The sequence below is a fragment of the Tachypleus tridentatus genome, chromosome 6 (genome assembly GCF_004210375.1).
Source record: "Tachypleus tridentatus isolate NWPU-2018 chromosome 6, ASM421037v1, whole genome shotgun sequence".
In the NCBI taxonomy this organism is placed as follows: domain Eukaryota; kingdom Metazoa; phylum Arthropoda; class Merostomata; order Xiphosura; family Limulidae; genus Tachypleus; species Tachypleus tridentatus.
The window spans coordinates 124446066-124467418 of record NC_134830.1 but is presented as its reverse complement, the minus strand read 5'-3'; the positions used below and the strand labels follow the sequence as shown (position 1 = coordinate 124467418).

The following is a 21353-nucleotide window of genomic DNA, read 5'->3' as shown; positions in this document are numbered from 1 at the left end:
TCTTTAAACAGCTTATCTAATAATAATGTTGGATGATGTAACACATTTCAACCTTCTTTTAAACAACTCATCTAATAATAATGTTGAATGATGTAACACACTTCAACCTTCCTTTAAACAACTCATCTAATAACTATATTGATTAATGTAACACACTTGAACCTTTTTTTTAAACAGCTCATCTAATAAAAATACTGGATGATATAACATTCTCCAACCTTTCTTTAAACAACTCATCTAATAATTATATTGGATGATGTAACACACTTCAACCTTCTTTGGAAAAACTCACCTAATAATTGTATTGGATGATGTAACACACTACAAACTATCTTTAAACAAGTCATCTAATACCTATATTGGATGATGTAACACATTTCAACTGTTTCTTAAACAACTCATCTAATAAAAATACTGGATGATATAACATTCTCCAACCTTTCTTTAAACAACTCATCTAATAATTATATTGGATGATGTAACACACTTCAACCTTCTTTGGAAAAACTCATCTAATAATAATACTGGATGATGTAACACATTTCAACTCTTCTTTAAACAACTCATCTAATAATAATATTGAATGATGTAACACACTTCAACCTTCTTAAACAACTCATCTAATAATAATATTGAATGATGTAACACACTTCAACCTTCCCTTAAACAAGTCACCTAATAATTATATTAGATGACTAAACACACTTCAACCTCCTTTTAAACAACTCGTAATAATTATTTTGGATGATATAGCACACTTCAACCTCCTTTTCAGAAACTTCTTTACTAATTATTTTGGATGTTGTAAAGAGCTTCAATTTCTCACAAAGAAATAATTTGCTCAGTGTTTTCACATAGATGGTTTATGCAAAGTATTCATGATGTGAAATGAAGGTGGCATGGGCTGCAACAGGATAACTCAATGTTATTTGTAGACAAAACATGAAACTTACAAAACATCTTCCTTTTCTTCCAAGTCACTTTTGTAGATTTTCTTTTGAAGGATCTCATTATAACTGTTATTCTGAACAAGATATTTTTTTCCAGTTTGAACTTCATTTGTTCACGTGCCCTTGTAATTTTTTATATAGGTAAAAAGCTCTAATTTCCATTAAACAATTCATCTATTAAATATTTTGAATGGTATGAAAAGGTTCTGCATTGCTCTACACAATTTATCAAATAATTTTTTGACTGATGTAAACAGCTCTGTATTCCTTTGAAACACTCACCTAATAGTTCATTCCGTTTACTACAGTAATATCCTTCTTCATGTTCATTTTTGTTATTGTGATAATTACATATTGTCACCCATAAATTCCGTCTGATGGGATGGTTAATCTGCCAGTGGCAGAATCGTACTATTTCTTTTACCTATAAAAGAAAATAAAAAAATACATACATATACTTGTATTGGTTAACATTATAATACAGTGAGTTTTGTAGCATCACTTCTCTAAGCTGTGTTCTTTCTGTCCTTCCTTATTTACACAAAACTTAAACACGCATCATATGCTTGATTTTTTTATACGATATTTAGTTTTCCCTCTATAAGTATTACAAAGACAACTTTGGGGTTATCATTAGGTTTACCTTTCATGAAAAAAAAGGAAAAAAGAAAGATTATAATAAAAATCTATCTTTTAACCAGTATGATATACACCTAGCCATTACACTGAAAGAAAAGATACTACAACTATACAAAAAGATACATTAGTTACATTAAAAGATACATTAGTTACATTAAAAGATACCACAACTACACAAAAAGATACATTAGTTACATAAAAAGATACTACAACTACATAAACAATACTATAGCTACATATAAAGATACTACAACTAAATAAAAAGATATAGCTATATAAAAATATAGCACATGTAATAAAAGACACTACAGCTGCATAAATAGGTACTACAAGTAGACAAAAATATATTAGTTACATAAAAAGATATTACAACTAGATAAAAAGATACTACTCTACATAAAGAATACTACAACTGCACAAAAAGATATTACAATTACATAAAAAGATACTACAGCTACATAAAGATATTACATCTACATAAAAAAGATACTACAAGTTTATAAAGATACTACAACTACATAAAATACTACAGTTACATAAGGATACTATAACTACAGCTACATAAAAAGACACTACACTACAAAAATGATACTACAACTACACAAAAAGATATTACAGATACATAAAAGATACTGCATCTATGTAAAACAATATTACAGCTACATGTACATAAAAAGATACTGCAGTTACATGAAAAGATATTACAGCTAAATAAAGATACTACAATTATATAAAATGATATTACAGCTATATAAAAAGATATTAAAGTTACCTAAAAATATATTACAGTTATATAAAGATACTTCAGCTACATAAAGATAATACAACTTGATAAAGATATACTACAGCTATATAGATACTACAACTAGATAAAAATATACTATAGCTATATAAAGATACTACAACTACATAAGATACAGCTACTTAAAGATATTACAGCTACATAAAAGATACTACAGCAACATAAAATATACCTGAGCTATATAAAGAAACTAAACTACATAACAAGAAATTACATATACATAAAAGATACTACATCTACATAACAAGATACAACTACATAAAAAGATATTACAACTAGATAAAAATATACTACAGGTACATGAAGATACAACAACTACATAACAAGAAATTACATCTACATAAAAAGATACTATAGCTACATAAAAAGATATTACAACTAAATAAAGATACTACAATTGCATAAAATATTACAGCTACATAAAAAGATATTACAGTTACATAGGATAGTTACTTAAAGATACTGCAGCTGCATAAAAAGATATCACAGCTACATAAAAATATACAGCTACTTAAAGATACTATATCTAAAGGTACTATAACTACACAAACAGGTATTACAGCTTAATAAAAAATACAACTACATAAAAAGATATTACAACTAAATAAAGATACTATAGCCACACAAAAATATACTACAATACATAAAAAGATACAACTACATAAAAAGATATTAAATTCAAGCTTTATAGTTTCATTACTGAACTTGAGTTAAGTACAGTAAGAGTTAAAATCTCATTCTTAATATTAAAATTAAATAATTATAATTTTACAAAGACATAAAACAATTTCAAAATGTTTGCAGTAAACATTTCACAAACCTACATACATAATACAAGAATTAAATATCTCAAACACTTGAATACCTATCAGAATCAATCTGTCACATGAAACCTTTGAAAAGGGCAGTAAAAACCACACAAGCATTTTACAGACAGTCTTAACAGTATCACACATGACATGAACAGTTCACAAAAGAATCAAAACAATATAATACTTGTTGATTATGTCCTTCCTTTAAAAGCCTTTCTAGCTCCTGGATGGTGTCAGTTAAATACTTAGATTTCGATGGCGTCAGTGGTTGAACTTTTGGAAGGTCTCTTTTGTTAACATGCTCTCTGAAAACATCATTACCAGATAATTCTTCCATCTTTACTCCTGTATAAAGATTTCGTTAGTTCTGTGTACTACTAACAAAAGTCAGGTATTTTTACTCAATAAACTTTTTGAATATCAAATAGCATACAATCACATTGTCATAAACTTGAAGGATAAATTTTAAATAATTCCAAAAATACATTATAGAAATGAAATGCAGATCACACATTTGAATCCATGAAATGGTACATAGTTTATAGAATAATTTTAATATTTTTGTGTAATTCAATTTAAAACAACCTCAAAAGTATACAAAATTACAGAAACAGATTAATTTCTTATAAGTATTTTAGTAAAATTATTAAAAAGGTGAAAAACATGTTTAAACTTTGCAGTTTTTAAAATCTTGTATATTCGAAAATATTATATGTAAAAAAGAAATTACAGTATCTTTGAAATAATCATTCAAATAGCCTTAAACAAAACAAATAACACGAACAAATAAAGAAATCACACCACTATTTAGTGCTTTAATCTATTTAATAATTTGTTAGGTTTAAATTTTAGACAATGAAAATTCTGATTGGTTAAAATGTAACTGCCTAATTTTCATTAAATGCTTCTAATCCCTGTAAGGATGGCATTGAAAATGCTAGCTCCTAAATACCATGTCATTAAACATTTACAGTAGTCAATCACTACACAATCACATGCTTACTAGTGATCTCGAGCTACTTTAATTTTCCATCAGTAGCAGGTAATAAAATGTCCTGGAGAATATCCTTTACCTTTGAAAAACATAATGTTGAAAATGACTTTCCTACCTATTATAATTATTATTTTTCTAAAAAAGGTTGTGTATACATATATATATATATTACAACTCTTAACAACTTCTTTCCCACAAATAACTTAATTGCCTTTTGTTTAGGGCAGTTGCCAAAAGCAATCATATAGGATGCATTTGTTAAACAGCAGAGACCTGATCTGATGATCCTCAGACAAGCAACATAACTAGCATGTCAGGCCCTACCTCTTAACTGGAGGTTAAGTTTTTAAAATTAAGACTCATACCTAAAATAAAAATTACAAAACCAGAATAGTTCATGTAAATATACTATTTAATTTACATCTTCATTAATTACAAAAATTAACTGGTAAAGTCTAACTTGCATATCCAATGCTACCCACATCCCTAATGTAATATTTAATAAGCATTTACAGCTTGTCTTCATGTAATACCATTTCAATAAATGAAACAGAAATTCACTACTTTGATGCCAACCCTATCATAAGTAGTGTATATGAAGTTTAAAATTTGTCAAGTTATAGGTATTTATTTAGGTCTTAAGTTACTTTTAAATGTAAATTGAATTTGAAATTAAGTTTAAATAACATGCATAAAATCAATGTTTTTGTTTGTGTTACTTTCGGCCCTTTACGAATATATCTGTTTGAGTATGTTTTAAAATTTGCAAATTAAGACTGTAACAATATAAGCGTATTTTAGCTTCCAGTTCCTCCTCTCCATGTACAATATTCACAAACTTGTCGAAACTCCGATTGACTTCATTAAAAGTTAGACTTAACGCGAGGCTTTCAACTTTTGATTTGTAATTAATTACAATAGAAGCACTCTTTGTCTCATGACAAAACGTTCACATCTAGATCAAATAAAAATGAAAATAATTAATAACAAATTACCAGAGTAACACACATTATTGTTTACAATCTCAACCAAAAACGCCTTTCCACAATTTAACTAAAGCGACATCTTATGAAGAAATCAAATTGAAAAACAATATCAACGATTTTGTTAAAACTTGAATAGATCGTTAAATTTTATATATATATATAAACTATATTAGCATGTAACATTAAATTATTTTAACACCTTTATATCAGTATCAAAACCAAATCAAAGGAATAAACAAACACTTGGGACAAAATGTTTTTATTACTAACCCATGATATTTGGTATTTTCAAACTGTAAAGTAGTTTGTTCATATGTTCTTTTGGCTAACTATTCAGGTGAGATGAAAAAAAGTTATGAAGGCAAGATGAATATTATTCATAAAAGAAATCATATATAGTAAATTAATAATAGATGATGACCCTAACCGATTTTCTTTGCAATACTTCCAATTAAAGACGTCATCAGTTAGGCTTTCGACTCTTAAAATCGGGTTTCGATAGCAGTAGTAGGCAAAACATGTAGCTTTTGGCTTAATGACAAAATAAACAAACAAGTCATCAGTAATGAACAGACGTCGTCTTAATATCTAATAAGGTGGAATGTTCACAAACTAGACTTCCTGTATCGAATATCTGATTTTAAAAAATTAATAATGAAGTCAACTAATATTTGAAAGATAATCTGCACCAGTAAATTAGGATATTTACATTAATTTAAAACTTGTTGGAAAAATAGTTTCGTCAAAGGTTAAGCTTGGAATGCATGAATATAAGTTTCTTAGAGCTAAGACAACCGCAGCAAATGAAAGAAGTAGATAAAACAAACAAACACCTTCGATGTGGTTTGGTTTGAATTTCGCACAAAGCTGTACGACTGAAAGAACTACCATGTTTGGTAACGGGGATTCGAACTCCCAATCCCTAACTTGCGAATCAAGCGCCCGAATTATTAGGTCATGGTACGCCCAAAAAGCTTACCTTGAGTTAACACTAACCATGTGTAACATTCTACAATCTAAGAAAAAAGCATACCCTTATTTCTCAATAAAAGCCAAAGTCTACATCAGTGAGTTATTCAAGCTTTGTTTTAATTAGACGGTGAGTGAAGCAAACGCGGAGTCCACCACTTACAGTCGACATCTGTAGACTATCTCAAAAGCCCTTTTAGAATTTTACCATATCAGCAAGCCTCATTTTTCTAAACATGAATTAAGTTGCATCCCATATGAATAATAAGCTTTAAGACAGTACATAGCAGTTTCGCTTTACTCAGTGTAAATTCTGTGTAAAAATATGCTTGAGCTCGAAATAAGATGAGGCCCATTATTGTTTGATTTGTGTGGACACGAAAACTCAAAGGTTTTCCTCGACTTATAGACGAGATTTTCGTTTTGTTTTGAAGTTATCAGAGCAAAAATATGCCAACTCACAGCATAATGATGTGAAATATTAAAGCACGTTTAGTGGTTTTTTATAAAATATTAGTGTAAAGTAACGTCCAGAAGTTCCTAAGAGGTTTTGTCCGAATTTTGTTTAGAGTTTTATCAATAGAATACTTCTCTGAGGGCTCGGCATGGCCATGTGGGTTAAGGTGTTCGACTCGTAATCTGAAAGTCGTGGGTTCCAATTCCCGTCGCACCAAACATGCTCGCCCTTTTAGCCGTGGGGACGTTATAATGTGAGGTCAATCTCACTATTCGTTGGTAAAAGAGTAGTCCAAGTGTTGGCGGTGGGCGGTGATGACTAGCTGCCTTCTCTCTAGTCTTACACTGCTAAATTAGGGACGGCTAGCTCAGATAGCCCTCGAATAGCTTTGTGCGAAATTCCAAAATCAAACAAACAAACGTAAATGCTAGCTAAGTTCACTTGTCCCTGCTACGTTCAATAAAGTGTCAGTATAATCGTATGTAAGTATTAAAGTTTTGCTCTAGAATGACAGTAAAGCTAACTTAATCTGTTATTTGTCAGTAGAACCACATCAGTGCTAAAATGAGTTACGTGTCAGTAGAAAAGAAAGGTATGACTTAAATGTTGCATCTGAAGGACAGCTAATCTCATTTGACGCTGCTACGATAAATTAATTGTCGGTAGAACCGTAAATCAATATAAAAGTGTTGTTCCTAAGTGACAATAGCTAATTTTTCAATGCCACGTTCACTTAAGTGTCAGTAGAACCATATGCCAATATCGAAGAGTTGATCCTGAGTGACAGTAGCTAATGTTTCAATGCCGCGTTTAGTTAAGTGTCAGTAGGACCATATATCAATAAGTAGGTGTTGTTCCTGGGTGACAGTAGTTATTTTTTCATTGCTACGTTCAGTTAAGTGTCAGTAGAACCATATGTCAATATCAAAGTATTGTTCCTCAGTGACAGTAGATAATTTTCCAGTGCCATGTTAAGTCTCAATAGAACCATATGTGAATATGGAAGTGTTGTTACTGAATGGCATCAACTAATTTTCCAGTGCTATGTTAAGTGTCAATAGGACCATATGTCAATATCGAAGTATCGTTCATGAGTTAGAGTTGGAAATTTTCCAATGCTACGTACAGTTAAGTGTCAGTAGTACTATATGTCAGTATTAAATTAATGCTCGTGAACTACTTTTCTCCTTTTCCTTGTTTAATTCAATAAAAGTAGTGAAATATTGACACATTCATTTTAAGCTGTTACGTTGTTTCACAAAGGACATATCAGTAGCCTAGAGTACAACAGCTATATTCGTGTTTATTTATAACTGAATTAGTGCTGTTAATATCTGTTAGTTTTCCTCGATGATAATAATTTAACACAAATCACGACATTTTTTCATTATTTCTATGTTCAACAGCATTGTCACAGGACACTAGATGATTTTTAATATACTTATTTTGTTGCATATTAACTGGTTCGTCACCAACTACTAATAACTGTGCTTATTTCGTTAACGGTCAAGCTAAGTTTGTCATTGAAATTTGCTTGATTTCAGAAACAAAAAAAAAATCAATGTTCTGATGTAGTTATTTATAACAGACATAGAGGGCCACCTTATGGTGAAGGCTAACACTGCTTGAATATATTTGTATTAATAATAATTGTCATAAAGCTTTAGCCCTAGGCCTATTTTATTTTTAAAACTAAATTTAGTATTTATTCCCTTAGGCCTAATACCAACATCTTATAACAAGTATAACTATTATCATCATACTTGGGCAGCTTATAAAATGTTTTTACACCAGTCAATAATTTTTTATTTTATTTTATTTTTGCCCTTGCACTGAAAATGCTGTGATGTTATCGTTCGAGGGATTAAAAACTATTTTGGTAACTTATATAGAACGACCATAAAATAATGATGTCTTTGGAGTCTTAAAATGGCCTACCTCATTACAAATTAATAAAATATTGTGAAAAAAGGTGTCAATGGCTGCACGTTGTTTTCCTGTTAAATGAAAATGTAATAAAGTTGTGCTACAATGTATGATTTGAAATGGTTGTTGGTAGAATAAGTTGCTCAGAAGTTTATGAATATGTTGAAATACGCATCACCAATCAAAAGTATCTTTCATTATCAGTAATTGAATGTTATTCCTGGCCTTGGACAGGGATGTTTACACCAGAATGTATAAACCTACACGCGGTGTCATTGGTTTACTCCCTATGAAATCTATATGAATACATCGATAAATGTAATTACAACATACTGTTACTTCTTCGTTCTTTAGAGTAGTACGTTAGTAAATGTGATTGGGAGACCGTTAGATTTACTTTTAATAATCGTATGTTACAGTAAACGTGATTAATAATATTTTCGCTTTCCTCTTTATAATATTACACTATGGTCAGTATTATTAAAACACGTGTTCGCCTTTACCTATATAAATCATTAGAACTAGATTGTTGTTTTTAAGGTTTCGAACTGTGAATATAAGAGTCCAGGGTTCGAGACACAAATATGTTGAGTTTATTTTGTTTTTTGTTTTTTTTGAATTTCGCACAAAGCTATTCGAGGGCTATCTGTGCTAGCCGTCCCTAATTTAGCAGTGTAAGACTAGAGGGAAGGCAGCTAGTCATCACCACCCACCGCGAACTCCTGGGCTACTCTTTTACCAACGAATAGTGGGATTGATTCGCAAATTATAACGCCCCCACGGCTAAAAGGGCGAGCATGTTTGGCGCGACAGGGATGCGAACCCGCGACCCTCAGATTACGAGTCGCACGCCTTAATATGTTGAGCATGCTTCAGATTCTTACCTATGATTGTTCAAAGGGCCACTATTTTATCTACAAATTGTGGGATTGACCGTCACATCATTACACCTCCGCGCCTGAAAGGGCGAGGATGTTTGGTGTGATGGGGATTCGAACACTCGCCCCTCATATTTCGATTTAGGCACCCTGACTACCTGACGATGCTCGACTTGAAATAGTTGAAAGACACGTTTGCTTTTCCTGCATTAAATTATGGTATAATTATACTTGAACGTTTCTTTTCCATGAATAAAAAGTATACTTTGCTAAGTAAATACAATTATTTTTTTATTATATAAATTATATTTATATTGCTTGTTGATGTTGTATTTTTCACTATCACGTTTGGTTGACACGATTATGAAACTTAACCTTGAAAGTTATTTTTATATGCACAGGAGAGCCTCCACATACAAAAAAGACGAACAACTTTTTGTATCATATTTTAACAAGAAAACAAAACATATTTTATACCCTTTGTTTAAAAAAAATGAACCGAGATAGCAGGTTATTCTCCAAAACTAGAGGGTGGCCCGTAAGTCCCTACCCATCCATATGTTATAATGTTATATTCAATCACGCATGTATTATAAATTTGTTTCTTTTTTTTTTCAGAGAAATATGGCCGATGTAGGCCAATTTACACTTGAAGAGCGTATTGTGACAAGTACGTGGGTACATGAGTGCAAAAATACTGGTGACACTACACAGGCACACGGGAAACATGGGATATATGAATGGGTAGAGACTCACGGGCCACCCTGTAGTGTGACCTTCGAATGTTGTTACATCTCCTGATCCTTGGCATAAAATTAGTTTAGCTTCACATGAACTGCAATTAAATATGTTGTGTACTAAATTCTTGACCCGTTTCATCGGGCACATAATAACAGTGCCATCTATAACATTTGTGATTATTTCAGACCATTAAATTTAACTGAAGAAACTACGTCATTTCTTGAAATGTCGCAAAAACAACTTGTAAGTATACATTTTATGAAGATCTAAAGACCTGTATAGTTTCTATATGCCTAAGATACTAATGAAACATACAATATTATCGTATTGTTAAGTATTTTAACATTATATTGTTACATCAACGTTTACCATTAGTAATCTCATCACGCAAACAAACTCAACTATATGAATACCACAAATGGTGACAACTGTAGTCGAAATACTGCTTTTATTTTAAGTAGAAACAAACATACATATAGTCTAATAGTGCAAGCAAGTACAATACAAAATGGTATTTACGTTTTAACGCTTAATATTTTGGATATCACCATGCTACACTTGCCCAAAAACCTAAGAACAAACAAAACAAAAAAACTAATTAACTTGCAACGCAAAAAAAACCAAAACAAACCAAAAGTCTATAACATACTTCAAAATAAAACGAATCTCTAATCACTCAACTTCTAACTGGAAACCGGATGTATACTAACAAAAAATAGTTTGTCTGTTTGTTTGAGAACAAACACATATTAGGTAGAGAGTTGTGTCTACCGCAGAGAATCGCACCACGAATGCCCCATCGTGGAACTGAGGAAACAGACATTCCAATTAGACGAAACGAGAAACGGTAGTGTTTAATCGGAGCATGGTGAAACCAGACACTTTTTAAGTAGAATGTATTTGTGCTATAAATAATTTAGGCCCAGCATGGTCAGGTGGTTAAGGCACTCGATTCGTAATCTGAGAGTCGTGGTGGGGGCGTTATAATGTGACAGTCAACCCCACTATTCGTTAGTAAAAGAATAGCTCAAGAGTTGACGGTGGGTGGTGATTATTAGCTTCCTTCCCTCCAGTCTTACACTACTGAGTTAGGAACAGCTAGCGCAGACAGCCCTTGTGTAGCTTTGCGCAAAATTCCAAACAAACCAAACTATAAATAATATATAAATATTATTAATTTCTAGCGGTTTATTAGAAAACAAATGTGTAATACTCATATTTAAAAAGTAAGTAGATATTCTAGCCTAGTAAATAAATATACACCTAGTAGCCGAACAAATGTTAATCACAACAATTACAATAAACTGAAATATGTTTATGCTGGGGGCCTGGCATGGCCTAGCGCGAAAGGCGTGCGACTCGTAATCCGAGGGTCGCGGGTTCGCGCCCGCGTCGCGCCAAACATGCTCGCCCTCCCAGCCGTGGGGGCGTTATAATGTGACTGTCAATCCCACTATTCGTTGGTAAAAAGAGTAGCCCAAGAGTTGGCGGTGGGTGGTGATGACTAGCTGCCTTCCCTCTAGTCTTTCACTGCTAAATTAGGGACGGCTAGCACAGATAGCCCTCGAGAAGCTTTGTGCGAAGTTTAAAAACAAAACAAACAAACAATGTTTATGCTGCAGTGGTTAAAAGAAAAAGGAAAATGTTTATTGCGGTGGTTACAAAAAAAAAGGAAGATGTTTATTGCCATGGTTATAAGAAACAGCAAACAGAAACCATCAGAATAAAAGAGAAAATTATTAGAGACAAATGTAGCAATAATGTCCCCACTTTTATTTCGTAGTTTATACAAATAGATACACAATATTCACTGTTTCTAAGTTTCAAAGAAAACTTTATTATTAAAGCTACGTTATAAAATACTCTTGGTGTCAAATTTTGCTATTATTACTTCTTTGCCAACTATAAGATAAGATAATGTATTGTTCAGGTGCGAAACATTTTACACAGTAGTCAAATATGATTACAATTAATTATATTTGTCATGTGACATCAGCATTAAGCCTAATAAATCTTTCAGAGTGAATTTCTTTATCTAATTACTTTCGGCTTCCTAGACTGGCAATATGCTCACTTTAAGGGCGGTAGGTCACAAAGAGACTTGTACAAGAGATATATTTCACTTGTATACAACTCTTTCAAATGATCATTGGTGTAGGTAACCAAAACATTGTAGATACTGCATTAAGACTGTTAGTTTCTCTCTGTCTATTTTTCTCAAATAGCAAAGACAAGTCGGGCTATCTGCTGTATCCACCAACGAAAGTCGAACCCCTGATTTTAGCTTGGTAAATCCGAATAATTACAGCTACCCACCGTGGGCCCTGTTAGCCTGACTTAAAAGAATGGTTTGTGGTAACTGTTCCTTTGAATAGTGCTCTTCATTGAAAGCCTTTTCTTCAACCGAGCAGATGGAACATAAATCTTCCACAATAAATAAAAACGAATATACTACTGGGAAACACATACTGGTTTATTTGTTTATTTGACAAATATACAACTGTGAAAAAATTAAAAATTTTATTCGTTTACTTATGTAAGCCTACCAGTGTTGTTAAAGACATGTATACTACTGTGAAAAGATGTACAGTTTTATTAGTTTACTTATGTAAACCTACCAGTACAAATAAAGACACATATACAACTGAAAAATATGTACAGTTTTATTCGTTTACTTATGTAAGCCTACCAGTATAATTACAGACACGTATACTACTGTGAAAAGATATACAGTTTTAATTGTTTACTTATTTAAACCTACCAGTACAAATAAAGACACGTATACTACTGTGAAAAGGTATACAGTTTTAATTGTTTACTTATGTAAACCTAGCAGTATATTAAAAGACACATATACAAGCGTAAAAAGATGGACAGTTTTATTTCATTCCTTATGTAAACCTTCCAGTACAGTTAAAGACACGTATACAACTGTGAAAAAATGTACAGATTCATTCGTTTACACATGTAAGCCTACCAGTATCGTCAAAGACACATATACAAGTGTGAGAAAACAAACAGTTTTATTTCTTTACTTATGTAAACCTGCCAGTATAGTAAAAGGCAAATATACAACTGTGAAGAGATAGACAGTTTTATTTGTTTACTTATTTAAACCTTTCAGTCCAGTTTAAGATACGTAGACAAGTGTGAAAAGATGTACAGATTATTCGTTTACTCATGTAAGCCTAACAGTATCGTTAAAGACACGTATACAACTGTGAAAAACAATACAGTTTTATTTGTTTACTTATGTAAACCTACCAGTACAGTTAAACACACAGAAACAACTGTGAAAAAATATACAGTTTTATTTGTTTACTTATGTAAACGTTTCAGTACAGTTAAAGACTCATATACAAGTGTGAGAATATGTACAGTTTTATTTCTTTACTTATGTAAACCTATCAGTCCAGTTAAAGATACATATACAACTGTGAAAAGATGTACAGTTTTATTTGTTTACTTATGTAAATTTACCAGTATAGTAAAAGGCAAATATACAACTGTGAAAAGATAAACAGTTTTATTTGTTTACTTATGTAAACCTACCAATACAGTTAAAGACACATTTACAACTGTGAAAAGAGATACAGTTTTATTTGTTTACTTATGTAAACCTGCCAGTATAGTAAAAGGCAAACACACAACTATGAAAAGATGTACAGTTTTACTAGTTTACTTATGTAAACCTACCAGTACAAATAAAGACACATATACAACTGAAAAATATGTACAGTTTTATTCGTTTACTTATGTAAGCCTACCAGTACAAATAAAGACACGTATACTACTGTGAAAAGATATACAGTTTTAATTGTTTACTTATGTAAACCTAGCAGTATATTAAAAGACACATATACAAGCGAGAAAAGATGGACAGTTTTATTTCATTCCTTATATAAACCTTCCAGTACAGTTAAAGACACATATACAACTGTAAAGAAATATACAATTTTATTTGTTCACTCATGTAAACATAACAGTACAGAAAAAGATAAAAACACAAGTATGAAAAAATACAGTTTAATTTGTTTACTTATACAAACCTAGCAGTACAGTTAAAGACACGTATACAACTGTTAAAAAATGTACAGATTCATTCGTTTACACATGTAAGCCTACCAGTATCGTCAAAGACACATATACAAGTGTGAGAAGACATACAGTTTTATTTCTTTACTTATGTAAATCTGCCAGTATAGTAAAAGGCAAATATACAACTGTGAAGAGATAGACAGTTTTATTTGTTACTTATGTAAACTACCAGTACAGTTAAAAACACATATATAACTGAGAAAAAGAATACAGTTTTATTTCTTTACATATGTCAAAGTAAAAGTATAGTTAAAGACATGTGTGCAACTGTGAAAACATATACAGTTTTATTTGTTTACAAATGTAAATTTACCAGTACAATTAAAGACACATATTCAACTGTGAAAAAATATATAGTTTTCTTTGTTTACTTATGAAACCTTCCAGTACAGTTAAAGACACATATCCAACAGTAAAAAGATGTAGAGTTTTTATTCTTTACTTATGTAAATATACCATTATAGTCAAAGACACGAACACTACTGTGAAAAGATATACAATTTTATTTCTTTACGTATATAAAACTATCAGTACAGTTAAAGACACATATACAACTGTAAATAAATATACAGATTTATTTGTTCACTCATGTAAACATAACAGTAGAGAAAATGATAAATATACAAGTGTGAAAAAATGCAGTTTAATTTGTTTACTTTTATAAACCTAGCAGTACAGTTAAATATACATATACAAGTGTGAAAACTATACAGTTTTATTCGTTTACTCATGCAAGCCTACCAGTATAATTAAAGACACGTATACAAGTGTGAGAATATGTACAGTTTTATTTGTTTACTTATGTAAATCTACCAGTATAGTTAATGATACGTATAATACTGTGGAGAGATGTACAGTTTTATTTCTTTACTTATGTAAATTTACCAGTGTAGTAAAAGGCAAATATACAACTGTAAAAAGATAAACAGTTTTATTCGTTTACTCATGTAAGACTAACAGTATTGTTAAAGACACATATACTACTGTGAAAAGATTTACAGTTTTATTTCTTTACTTTTGTAAACCTACCAGTACAGTTAAAGACACGTATACAACTGTGAAAAAATACAGTTTTATTTGTTTACAGATCTAAACCTACCAGTATCGTTAAAGACACGTATACTACAGTAAAAAGACATACAGTTTTATTTGTTTACTTTTGTAAACCTACCAGTACAGTCAAAGACACATATTCAACATTGAAAAGATGCACAGTTTCATTTGTTTATTCATGTAAACATTTCAGTACAGTTAAAGACATATATACAACCGTGAAAAAATGTACATTTTTATTTCTTTATTCATGTAAACCTACCAGTACAGTTAAAGAAACATATACAACTGTGAAAAACAATACAGTTTTATTTGTTTACTTATGTAAACCTACCAGTACAGTTAAAGACATATATACAACCGTGAAAAGATGTACAGTTTTATTTGTTTACCTATGTAAACCTTTCAGTACAGTTAAAGACATATATACAACCGTGAAAAGATGTACATTTTTATTTGTTTATTTATGTAAATCTACCAGTACACTTAGAGATACATATACAACTGTGAAAAACAATACAGTTTTATTTGATTACTTATGTAAACCTACCAGTACAGTTAAAGACACGTATACAACTGTGAAAAGATGTAAAGTTTTATTTGTTTACTTATGTAAACCTACCAGTATAGTTAGACTCATATTCAACTGTGAAAAGATGTACGATTTCATTTGTTTATTTATGTAAATCTACCAGAACAAATAAAGACACATATACAACTCAAAAATATGTACAGTTTTATTTGTATACAGATCTAAACCTACCAGTATCGATAAAGACACGTATACTACAGTGAAAAGACATACAGTTTTATTTGTTTACTTTTGTAAACCTACCACTACAGTTAAAGACACATTTACAACTGTGAAAAGATGTACAGTTTTATTTGTTTACCTATGTAAACCTTTCAGTACAGTTAAAGACATATATACAACCGTGAAACGATGTACATTTTTATTTGTTTATTGATGTAAACCTACCAGTACAGTTAGAGATACATATACAACTGTGAAAAACAATATAGTTTTATTTGATTACTTATGTAAACCTACCAGTACAGTTAAAGACATATATACTACTGTGGAAAGATGTACAGTTTTATTTCTTTACTTATGTAAACCTACCAGTACAGTTAAATATACGTATACAACTGTGAAAAGATGTACAGATTTATTCGTTTACTCATGTAAGCCTAAGAGTATAGTAAAAGGAAAAGATACAACTGCGAAAAAATATACAGTTTTATTTGTTTAATTATGTGAAACTTTCGGTACAGTTAAAGACACGTATACAACTGTGAAAAGATGTACAGTTTTATTTGTTTACTTATGTAAACCTACCAGTATAGTTAGACTCATATTCAACTGTGAAAAGATGTACGATTTCATTTGTTTATTTATGTAAATCTACCAGAACAATTAAAGACACGTATACAACTGTGAAAAACAATAAAGTTTTATTCGTTCACTTATGTAAACCTAACAGTACAGTTAAAGACACGTATACAACTGTGAAAAAATATAGTTTTATTTGTTTACTTATCTAAACCTACCAGTACAAATAAAGACACATATACAACTGAAAAATATGTACAGTTTTATTTGTTTACAGATCTAAACCTACCAGTATCGTTAAAGACACGTATACTACAGTAAAAAGACATACAGTTTTATTTGTTTACTTTTGTAAACCTACCAGTACAGTCAAAGACACATTTACAACTGTGAAAAGATCTACAGTTTTATTTCTTTACTTATGTAAACCTGCCAGTACAGTAAAAGGCAAATATACAACTGTGAAGAGATAGACAATTTTATTTGTTTACATATGTAAACCTTTCAGTGTAGTTAGACACATATTCAACATTGAAAAGATGCACAGTTTCATTTGTTTATTCATGTAAACCTACCAGTACAGTTAAAGAAACATATACAACTGTGAAAAACAATACAGTTTTATTTGATTACTTATGTAAACCTACCAGTACAGTTAAAGACATATATACTACTGTAGAAAGATGTACAGTTTTATTTCTTTACTTATGTAAACCTACCAGTCGAGTTAAATATACGTATACAACTGTGAAAAGATGTACAGATTTATTCGTTTACTCATGTAAGCCTAACAGTATAGTAAAATGAAAAGATACAACTGCGAAAAAATATACAGTTTTATTTGTTTAATTATGTGAAACTTTCAGTACAGTTAAAGACACGTATACACTTGTGAAAAGATGTACAGTTTTATTTATTTACTTATGTAAACCTACCAGTATAGTTAGACTCATATTCAACTGAAAAATATGTACAGTTATATTTGTTTACAGATCTAAACCTACCAGTATTGGTAAAGACACGTATACTACAGTAAAAAGACATGGTGTTTTATTTGTTTACTTATGTAAACCTTTCGGTACAGTTAAAGATATATATACTACTGTGGAGAGATTCACAGTTTTATTTCTTTACTTATGTAAACCTATCAGTCCAGTTAAAGATACGTATACAACTCTAAAAAGATGTACGGATTTATTCCTTTTCTCATGTAAACCTACCATAATAGTTAGACACATATTCAACTGTGAACAGATGTACAGTTTCATTTGTTTATTTATGTAAACTTACCAGTACAGTTAAAGACATATATAGAACTGTGAAGAAATGTACAGTTTTATTTGTTTCCAGATCTAAACCTATTAGTCCAGTTAAAGATACGTATACAACTCTAAAATATGTACGGATTTATTTGTTTCCTTATGTAAACCTACCAATAGAGTTAGAAACACATATACAACTGTCAAAAGCTATACAGTTTTATTCGTTTACTTATGTTAACCTACCAGTACAGTTAAAGACACAGAAACAACTGTGAAAAGATGTATAGTTTTATTTGTTTACTTATGTAAACCTTTCAGTCCAGTTAAAGATACGTAGACAAGTGTGAAAAGATGTACAGATGTATTCGTTTACTCATATAAGCCTAACAGTATCGTTAAAGACACGTATACAACTGTGAAAAACAATACAGTTTTATTTGTTTACTTATGTAAACCTACCAGTACAGTTAAAGACACAGAAACAACTGTGAAAAAATATACAGTTTTATTTGTTTACTTATGTAAACGTTTCAGTACAGTTAAAGACACATATACAAGTGTGAAAAGATGTACAGATTTATTCGTTTACTCATGTAAGCCTAACAGTATCGTTAAAGACACGTATACTACAGTGAAAAGACATACAGTTTTATTTGTTTACTTTTGTAAACCTACCAGTAGAGTTAAAGTCATATATACAACCGTGAAAAGATGTACAGTTTTATTCGTTTATTCATGTAAGTTTACCAGTATATTTAAAGACACAGATAAAACTGTGAAAAGATGGACAGTTTTAATTGTTTACTTATGTAAACCTACCAGTACAGTAAAAGACACATATACAACGAAGAAAAAATATAGTTTTCTTTGTTTACTTATGTAAACCTCCCAGTGTAGCAAAAGACACGTAAACAAGTACGAAAATATATAGTTTTTCTTTGTTTACTTATGTAAACCTAACAGTGTAGGTAAAGACATGTGTACTACTGTGAAAAGACATACAGTTTTCTTTGTTTACTTATGTAAACCTGCCAGTATAGCTAAAGATATGTAAACAACTACGAAAAGATGTAATTTTATATGTTTACTTATTTAAATTTTCCAGTATAGTTAAAAGCAACATATACAATTGTGAAAAGATAAACAGTTTTATTTCTTTACTTTTGTAAACCTACCAGTACAGTTAAAAATAATACAACTGTGAAAAAATACAGTTTATTTGTTTCCTGATGTAAATCCACCAGTACAGATAGAAACACATATATAACTGTCGAAAGCTATACAGCTTTATTTGTTTTCGTATGTAAACCTACCAGTACAGTTAAAGACACATATTCAACTGTGAAATAATGTACAGTTTTATTTGTTTACTTATGTAAACCTGCCAGTATAGTAAAAGGCAAACATACAACTATGAAAAGATATACAGTTTTATTTGTTTACTTATTTAAACCTTTCAGTACAGTTAAAGACACATATGCAACTGTGAAAAAACATACAGTTTTTTTCGTTTACTTATGTAAATCTACCAGTCCAGTTAAAGATACATATACAACTGTGAAAAGATGTACAGTTTTATTTGTTTACTTATGTAAATTTACCAGTATAGTAAAAGGCAAATATACAACTGTGAAAAGATAAACAGTTTTATTCGTTTACTCATGTAAGACTAACAGTATTGTTAAAGACACGTATACTACTGTGAAAAGATATACAGTTTTATTTCTTTACTTGTGTAAACCTAGCAGTATATTTAAAGACACAGATACAACTGTGAAAAGATGGCCAGTTTTATTTGTCTACTTATGTAAACCTACCAGAACAGTTAAATACACATATACAACTGAGAAAAAATATACAGTTTTTTTTTTCAGGTAAACCTACCAGTACAGTGAAAGACACATATACAACTGTAAAAAAATACCGTTTTACTGGTTTACTTGTGTAAACCTACAACTACAGTTAAAGACACATATGCAACTGTGAAAAGATGTACAGATTTATTCGTTTATTCATGTAAGCCTACCAGTATAATTAAATACACGTATACTATTGTGAAAAGATATACAGTTCTAATTGTTTACTTATGTAAACTTAGCAGTATATTTGAAGACACAGATACAACTTTGAAAAGATAAACAGTTTTATTTGTTTACTTATGTAAACCTCCCAGTGTAGCTAAAGACACGGAAACAAGTACGAAAATATATAGTTTTTCTTTGTTTACTTATGTAAACCTAACAGTGTAGGTAAAGACATGTATGCTACTGTGAAAAGACATACAGTTTTATTTGTTTACTTATGTAAATCCACCAGTACAGTTAAAGCCACATATACAACTGTGTAAAGCTGTACAGTTTTCTTTGTTTACTTAGGTAAACCTGCCAGTATAGCTAAAGATATGTAAACAACTACGAAAAGATGTAATTTTATATGTTTACTTATGTAAATTTTCCAGTATAGTTAAAAACAACATATACAACTGTGAAAAGATATACAGTTTTGTTTGTTTACTTATGTAAACTTACAAGTACAGTTAAAGACACATATACAAGTGTGAAAAGATGTACAGTTTTATTTGTTTATTTATTTAAATTTACCAGTATAGTAAAACGCAAATATACAATTGTGAAAAGATAAACAGTTTTATTTCTTTACTTTTGTAAACCTACCAGTACAGTTAAAAACACAAATACAACTGTGAAAAAATATAGTTTTATTTCTTTCCTGATGTAAACCTACCAGTACAGATAGAAACACATATATAACTGTCCAAAGCTATACAGCTTTATTTGTTTTCGTATGTAAACCTACCAGTACAGTTAAAGACACAGAAACAACTGTGAAAAGATGTATAGTTTTATTTGTTTAATTATGTAAACCTGCCAGTATAGTAAAATGCAAATATACAACTGTGAAAAGATGTACAGATTTATTCGTTTACTCATGTAAACCTACCAATATAGTTAGACACATATTCTACTGTGAAAAGATGTACATTTTTATTTGTTTATTTATGTAAACCTACCAGTACAGTTAGAGATACATATACAACTGCGAAAAACAATACAAATTTATTTGTTTACTTATGTAAGCCTACCAGTACAGTTAAAGACATATATACTACTGTAAAGAAATATACCGTTTTATTTGTTCACTCATGTAAACATAACAGTACAGTTAAAGACATATATACAACCGTGAAAAGATGTACAGTTTTATTTGTTTACTTATGTAAACCTAGCAGTATACTTAAACACACATACACAACTGAGAAAAAAATATACAGTTTGATTTGTTTATTTATGTAAACTACCAGTACAGTTAAAAACATATATACAACTGAAAAAAAGTATACAGTTTTATTTGTTTACTTATGTAAATCTTTCGGTACAGTTAAAGACATATATACTACTGTGGAGAGATGCACAGTTTTATTTCTTTACTTATGTA

At 30.4% G+C, this 21353-nt stretch overlaps 2 protein-coding genes across 8 annotated transcripts in view; one reads left to right on the top strand and one right to left on the bottom strand.

Annotated features, from left to right (window-relative positions):
• Nucleotides 1-5476, bottom strand: part of LOC143253565 (GTPase-activating protein skywalker-like) — a 38777-nt gene extending 33301 nt beyond the window's left edge. For 3 of the 7 annotated variants that reach the window (XM_076507635.1, XM_076507636.1, XM_076507637.1), the window contains exons 1-3: nt 5193-5267; nt 3388-3548; nt 1233-1374 (exon numbers count right to left, since the gene is read on the bottom strand). In XM_076507635.1, the coding sequence (XP_076363750.1) occupies nt 1233-1374; nt 3388-3540 (295 nt within the window). In that variant the 5' untranslated portion in view covers nt 3541-3548; nt 5193-5267. Of the gene's footprint in view, nt 1-1232; nt 1375-3387; nt 3549-5192; nt 5268-5453 lie in introns of those variants that run through there. The other 4 variants (XM_076507632.1, XM_076507634.1, XM_076507631.1 and 1 more) reach the window with 4 other exon arrangements.
• Nucleotides 5477-10364: 4888 nt separating this feature from the next.
• The window catches only part of LOC143253563 (amine oxidase [flavin-containing]-like), a 68205-nt gene continuing 57216 nt past the window's right edge, over nt 10365-21353 (top strand). Inside the window, exon 1 of the mRNA XM_076507628.1 lies at nt 10365-10397. Coding sequence (XP_076363743.1) covers nt 10380-10397 — 18 coding nt within the window. The 5' untranslated portion in view covers nt 10365-10379. The remainder of the gene's footprint in view (nt 10398-21353) is intronic.